This window comes from Schistocerca americana, chromosome 8 (genome assembly GCF_021461395.2).
Source record: "Schistocerca americana isolate TAMUIC-IGC-003095 chromosome 8, iqSchAmer2.1, whole genome shotgun sequence".
Taxonomy (NCBI): Eukaryota; Metazoa; Arthropoda; class Insecta; order Orthoptera; family Acrididae; genus Schistocerca; species Schistocerca americana.
The window spans coordinates 89,194,561-89,201,744 of record NC_060126.1 but is presented as its reverse complement, the minus strand read 5'-3'; the positions used below and the strand labels follow the sequence as shown (position 1 = coordinate 89,201,744).

At 45.0% G+C, this 7,184-nt stretch overlaps 1 protein-coding gene across 1 annotated transcript in view; it reads left to right on the top strand.

The window, feature by feature from the left end:
• Window positions 1-6,161: 6,161 nt before the first annotated feature.
• LOC124545580 overlaps window positions 6,162-7,184 on the top strand; it is a 117,022-nt gene continuing 115,999 nt past the window's right edge. Inside the window, exon 1 of the mRNA XM_047124528.1 lies at window positions 6,162-6,358. Coding sequence (XP_046980484.1) covers window positions 6,162-6,358 — 197 coding nt within the window. The remainder of the gene's footprint in view (window positions 6,359-7,184) is intronic.

The following is a 7,184-nucleotide window of genomic DNA, read 5'->3' as shown; positions in this document are numbered from 1 at the left end:
AAAGATGAAATCGTAACAATAGTAAGCGTTTAAAGAGCGCGATCCGAAAGGTGGATCGTATGTTCGTGCACCATCTTAAATTGTCGTAATGCGCGATCGAGGTCGTGTGGTTGGAAAAACTGCAGCAAAGTCCAATTGTCGCCGGACTTCTGGTCAGTGTACATTACTGATCATATGAAACGTACACGCTAATAAGCTTACGAGGAAACAAGACTTCCGGCCACGTCATATTCGTGTGAACTCAAAAACGTTTAACTCTTCCTGATAAGCAATTTATTCTGTAAACAGTGAACAAACACCAGCCTTGTCTCAATGTGTATGAAGTCAAGATATTTCACCGAAGGCTGTTTTGACTTTTCTAGTTGCTTAGTCCAAAAAAATGTGTGAAATCTTATGGGACTTAACTGCTAAGGTCATAAGTCTCTAAGCTTACACACTACTTAACCTAAATTATCCTAAGGACAAACACACACACCCATGCCCGAGGGAGGACTCGAACCTCCGCCGGGAGTTGCTTAGTCAGTCCTTCTGACAAACGTATATCTCTTTTTCGATTTCTTCACTTTTCATGTAGCCATTCTACCTTAGCTTTCATGCATTTCCTGTTTACTTCATTCCCAAATGACTTTTACTTCTTCATTCCTGAATTTCACTGTACATTTTTGGACTTCCCCCTTTCGTCAATCAGCTGAATTATTCTTCTGTTACCTTCTCTGCGTTTCCTCTTCTTCCTTTTAGCTATGTCTCTCTTTCCAAATTGTATAGTTCGTCTTCAACTGAACTGCCTACTGAGCTATTCATCAGCTCTGTAATTAAAGCCTCAGAGAACCTCAACCGTATGTCTTCATTCCTTAGCATTTCTGTATACCAGTTCTTAGCGCACTGTTTCTTCCTGACCAATCTCGTAATATTCAACCTACTCTTGGTTATTACTACGTTGTGATCTGAGTCTACATCTACTTCTGGGTGTACCTGTTTCAAACACGGGATCCAACATCTCTTCTCTGATTTAAAAATCTCTGTCTAGTAGTAATATCATCTAACTGGACTCTTCCCGTATCTCCCGAACGAAGTACTTAGAATTACCAGCTGAAATGTATTGAAGAACTGAATTAGTCTTATTATTACTGCCAAGTCGATACTGTCCTTTAACTGTTTCTTCTACTCCTCCTCGAATTACTCATTCAATACCCCCATATACTTTCACCATATCTTCATCTTCCTCGCGCGACATCGACAAGTATATGTGAACTATCTTTGTAGGTTTAGATTTGCTATCGACTCTGATGTGGAAAACCATATTACTGACTCTTCACAGTAGCTCATTCCGTGGCCTGTCTCCTTATTCATAACGAATCCTACTTCTGATACCATTTTTCTGCTGCTGTTGATTTTACCTTACACTCGCCTATCTAGATATCCTTATCATCTTTCAATTTCACTCCACTGACCAGCACTATATCTAGATTGAGCCTTAGCCTTTAATTTTCGAGGTTTTCTAGTTCCCATGTCATGTTCAGTCTGCTGACTCGTAGAATGTTACACATTCGTTGGTTAATCAGTCTGTTTTTCATTGTCACCTCACCCTGTGCCGTCCCCTCCAGGAAATCCGAGTGGGGGATTGGTTCGAAATCTTTTGCCAATGCAGAGACATTCGTGACACTTTTTCAAGTACAGGCCACATGTCCTGTCGATACACATGTTGTGTCTTTAATGCAGTGGTTTCCACTACCTTCTACATCGTCATTTTATTGATAACTACTGGCTCTTCTGCCTTATAGGAGCAGATTCCCACCCCTAGGCTGAGAGCGGGTCTTGAACCTCCGTCCGCCGCCGCACCGTCTTTGACAAGGCCACTGGCGAAACGATTCTCACTTGATTCCTTATGCCGGAAGTCTTCAGCTGGCACTGCTCCTGATTTTTATTCGAAAAGTGAGGAGAGCTGAGGTTAGAACTGGCGACCCAGGACGTTTAGATTACTAATCGAGACCCTACCCCATTCTTTTTGTAATCTTATTTTGTGAGGATTAAGACTGCTTAACCAGCTAAGGGATTTTGCACGTACAGATTTTTCTTTTTTGAAAAAAAGAGTATTGGAAAAAATTGACCCATCTGGGATTAGATCCCGTGATTTACCGGTTGAGATCTAAACGTCTACCAACTTTAAAATAGTAAAAGTGGTAGACCGTTTAGCCATGAACCGGTAAATCGCAACATTTAAAAAAATTCCCTACCACATTTGCAAAAAAAAAAAAAAAAAAAAAAAAAAAAAAAAAAAAAAAAAAAAAACGAATAAAGCAAAATCGGAGTTAGTTGGATATGGATCCGCCACTTTCCTTCCCAGCCGCTTTCTTTTTTCTAATTTGAAACGAGACCAACAATGTGTATCAGTAGAATGCAAGTGGGTCCATACAGTTCAAAAATGGCTCTGAGCACTATGGGACTTAACTGCTGAGGTCATCAGTCCCCTAGAACTTAGAACTACTTAAACCTAACTAACCTAAGGACATCACACACATCCATGCCCGAGGCAGGATTCGAACCTGCGACCGTAGCGGTCGCGCGGTTCCAGACTGTAGCGCCTAGAACCGCTCGGCCATTTCGGCCGGCGGTCCATACAGTCTCCTCATCTACAGTGTAATGAGCATAGGGCCCCAGTAGCCCTTGGAAAGCAGGGGGGAGCCTGGATGCAACAGGTTAACACCCAGGACGGGAGTCTCCCCAGACGGAGTTGGTAATCGTTTCTTAAGCCCCTGCCAGCTCGCTTCGTGACCATTACGGGTAAATCTATCTTGTCTACGGAAGGATGGCGACTGCACTGTTCAATGACTCTAAATCCAATACGAAACTGACGGTCATTGGCGAACAGAATGCTGTGTTCCACGTGATACCACAAGGACGCCACCGCCAACGGTAGAACAGAAAGACTAAGACGAACCAGGCCGTCTTCCAAGAGACTGCGGCGATGACTGTTCACTAGGTGCTGTGCGGTCAACACTCCCCACCACATTAACAAAAGTGTGGCAGTGTGGCGCTGCCTCTGTAGAATATGAGCCCCCAAATAACTAACAGCAGTATAAGATTCATGGTCATGTTTTAACTGGAAATTAAATAGACCAACATCGTCAGGCGGATCAACGCTGCTCGGCCGCAGGCAGTACAATAACCGAGACACGAATTGTGGATTGCATGGTAGATAACACGGAGCACCGAACAAATAACATAGATGCTTCGCTTTCCTTTGAATATCGGAAAGTACCAAACCGGCAAGGAAAGATGCACACGCAACCACTTTATATTGTAATGCCAGAATGTGATGCTTCCATAAACACACAAATGTTTTCCTTTCTAAGCCATCATCACGGGATGGCGAAAGATCTGAGTGATGCAATACGTATTTCACAAGAAACTTGGTATTCAAGATTCGATCTCTCTGAAACAGATTAAGGAAACACCTTTCACGTTCCAGAATAGCACCGTGCATCTTTACATAACCGACTTCCACCTTACTATGTAACCATTTGATGTGGAGAACGATCAATAATGACTCCCAAAGATGTATGCCTGTGGACCGCCGTTGCCTAAGAAACGTCAGGATTACCAAAGCACGTTAATTCATCAACCGACGTTTGCCTTCTTTGATGTTGGCACAGATACGAGACCAAAGGCATCTAACGTACCCTTTAGCAATAGAATCTCAGTGGGAAAATGGAGTAACACCATCACATGGTCTGTGAATGACTGTCGTCTCACCCAAGAGGGTCCATCCTTACAACTGAAAGTCATTCCTTTGAAGGGGGGGTTGGAGTAATAGCACAAACAACGACACTCGAATCGACTTCCTAGGCGAAAACCCCGGCAGACGGCAAATGAGGGTGTCGGTTGGTCACTGGGTGTCACTGCAGCTCGGATAAACAAATTTGGCAACACCCTGTGTTCGTGAGTTGTGAACCGAGCGGCTTCCAGTACCTGCAACATAAGGCCAGGGCTAACTGCTCGAATGCTTTGTCAAAATCTACGAAAAGCCAGAACGCCAGGAACATAAGCAGCAGTGGCCATTGATATGACATTCAGCTACTGGGGTCAGAATAGTATAACCAGGAATACAGCTCTGATGGTCAGCAACAACTTTCTCCAGCAATGCAGGCAGCTGGCCTTTCGCTGTCCTCGCCGAAGTCTTATAATCAAAATTGAATGAGGTAACTGCGTGAAATATATCAGTTGATGGCTGACCACAACTTTTATAATTTAACATAATGTTGCCTATTTCAAACGAATCAGGCACAAAGCTCGTCTCCACACTTGGTTCATAGTAATTTAAAAGTAGTGCCCAACAAAAACGAAAAACGTGCATTGAACTTCTTTATCCAACCTCGGCCACTTATGAGCAGACTACCTCACAATAAGGTCATGGACATCATTGCACTGAAAAGCATCTAAAAACACAACATTATGAGGAGGTCAAAGCCTATGATCCACAGGCGAAACAAGGAATCGGATGACATATGGACATTAGTGGATACGTCATTCAGCCTAACATAAGGTGAGTATGCAAGATGTCCTTTTGTGCCGTCACAACCTCAGTCTTGAGATACGTGATACATGCATGCAATAACGAGTCAGGTGTCGATTCAGATGACGTAGGGAAGTCAGTTCATCCACTGCCGTCGAACGTGGCTCGGAACGCCTCCTTAACCGCCCCCCCCCCCCCCCTCCTCACTCGACCCAGCTTCACTCCTAATAACAGCGCCTTTACACGCCTGATGTCTGCAATCCGCAGCAGAGCCCGATGCGCACGCAAAAGAGAGTAGTAAAATTCTTGTTTCCTCATAAATTGCCGCCCTCTGTCACATCTACGTTTGCCAGAACCTCGGTTTCTTCCTCAGAACCCACTATTCCAAAACGGAGAACTATCACGCAGCTGAACATAGACCGTGGTCCCGCACCTCTCGGTTCACCTCACAGAGAAATCCTCCGAGTGCGCCAAGGCGATCGAAGCATTTTCACCGACTGTCGCGTTTGATTTAAAGTAACAGTGAGTGCACAGTGGTCCGTAAGGTTTGCTGAGATGACAGCCAAAACCCTAACACACGTTAACATCACCACCTCTCAAAACTCTGTGGACATTTCTGTAACAAAATGAATCACCTCTTCCTTAAAAAATTGGCATAGGTCCAAAGTGCGTCACGTACGGACGATGTATAAAGGAGAATGAAAGTCAGGTGAAGAAGAGTTCACCTTATTCATCTGCCATTATCAAGAATTTCAATCCCTTCAGTGGAGATGTCCTCCCTAAATGTCAAGGCAGTCCCCACGGAACATTCGCGAGCCACATCAAACACTGTGCGGAAAGCAGAGATAGAAAAAGGAGTCGACTAAACTTCTTGCAGGAATACGACATCTGCACAGGACAGGTAGAGTAACTGACGCGAAGAGCTAGCCGCAGGCCCGATACAACCCTGTTGGTATTCCCAGAAAGAAGTGTACGAACCTGGACACTTTAACAACAAGATACTAAATTCAGTCTGCTGGCTGACTTCATCAAAGTGTGTCGAGGTCCATTGGCCAGTCCACTGACGTGTCAGAGGGTGGACGTCTTGAACGTTACCCCCCTCCCCCCAGGAATGTTTATATTTTTTCTTTTTGCTAGTCGCCGCACGGTCAGGGTAAATGCGTTGCTTGCAGCGACTATGAGGCAATACAGCGTGTGCTGTCAGGTACGTAGGTGGCTCTTGAACGTTAACCAGAGGAGGTGAGAAACAATTAGGATCAGAGGCTCTCTCTTCCATTTCTGATCAACTCACATGAGAGGGTACAGGCATCACTACATCTTGATCGACAGGTAGAACTTCTTGGAAACCAATACCCTCCATTTGCGTAATAACAGTATATCATACCGACGTCGCCTGAATGTGTGGTGTCAACAGAACAGAAAAACAGAGGGGGTTGTCAGTTTTTTGTTGTTTAATGATTGTAATACCAGAAGATTCAACTACTTCCCTACATTTATATGTTTCTGCAGGAGATACTGTAACTGTAGGAGGGATAGTAGGAGATACACTTACGACATCACCTTTTCTTTTGTTACCATAGGCCCCCTCCAGGAATGCAGGACTCACCACTACGATATTCCTCAACCAACAAACTTACTTCAGGGGGCGATGTGTGAGGAGTACACGTATTCGGAACCCAACTGTCCTGTCTACGACATTCCTTATGTTGCACTACGGACGCTGCGAGTCAGGCAACAACAATTACAGGGCCCTGCTACGAAGATAAAACTCAAGTGTGAGGAGGAGAAAGCTGCGCATTCCTCTGTTGCTCCATTGCACCCTGGGCAAGACGTGGCAGCAGTCACGTGAGCAGTAGAAACGAGATCAACTTCCACCAAGTTACGACGCTGTACAAAGGAGGACTCCAACACAAATACCCTTCACTAGCAATTAGATCTGAGGTGGCCACTTCAGCTGATGACAAAGCTCGTCGCTACTTCCTCATTATATGTTGTATCAATACGATGCACACAAAACTGTAGACTTGAAGGAATGCCGTGTTTTACAACCATCTTCACTAAAAGGATCCTACTATAACACTGCGAACGGTACTGAGTGGACTTGTGCTCGCATCGTATACTCCTCACACCACTAAAAGAGACCAATGTGAACTGTTGTCAGTTTCTGGCAGGAGGTGAGACCCTCTGACATGTATATAGTTCAGCAAGGAGCACCAGACTTATTCAACCATCGCAATGATTGAAGAGAACTTGAGAACAGGGAGGATCGCCGATCGGTGTGACCAAGCGGTTCTAGGCGCTGCAGTCTGCAGCCGCGCGACCACTAGGGTCGCAGGTTCGAATCCTGCCTCGGGCATGGATGTGTGTGACGTCCTTAGGTTGGTTAGCTTTAAGTAGTTCTATGTTCTAGGGGCTGATGACCATAGATGCTAAGTCCCATAGTGCTCAGAGCCATTTGAACCAAAAGCTGACCAGGTGCGCGCGCACAGTGGTGAGGCAGTAATCTGGCAACCCTCCCACTCGCCACTCGATGCGGAGCCACCCCTAGACCACGGCTGAGAAAATATCAGAGAAGGATCAGTACCTTATTACATCGCATTTGCAAATCAGATTCCTCTGGTCACAGTGCCACTCGAACTGTTCACTAATTCCTGAATCACTAATTACACAA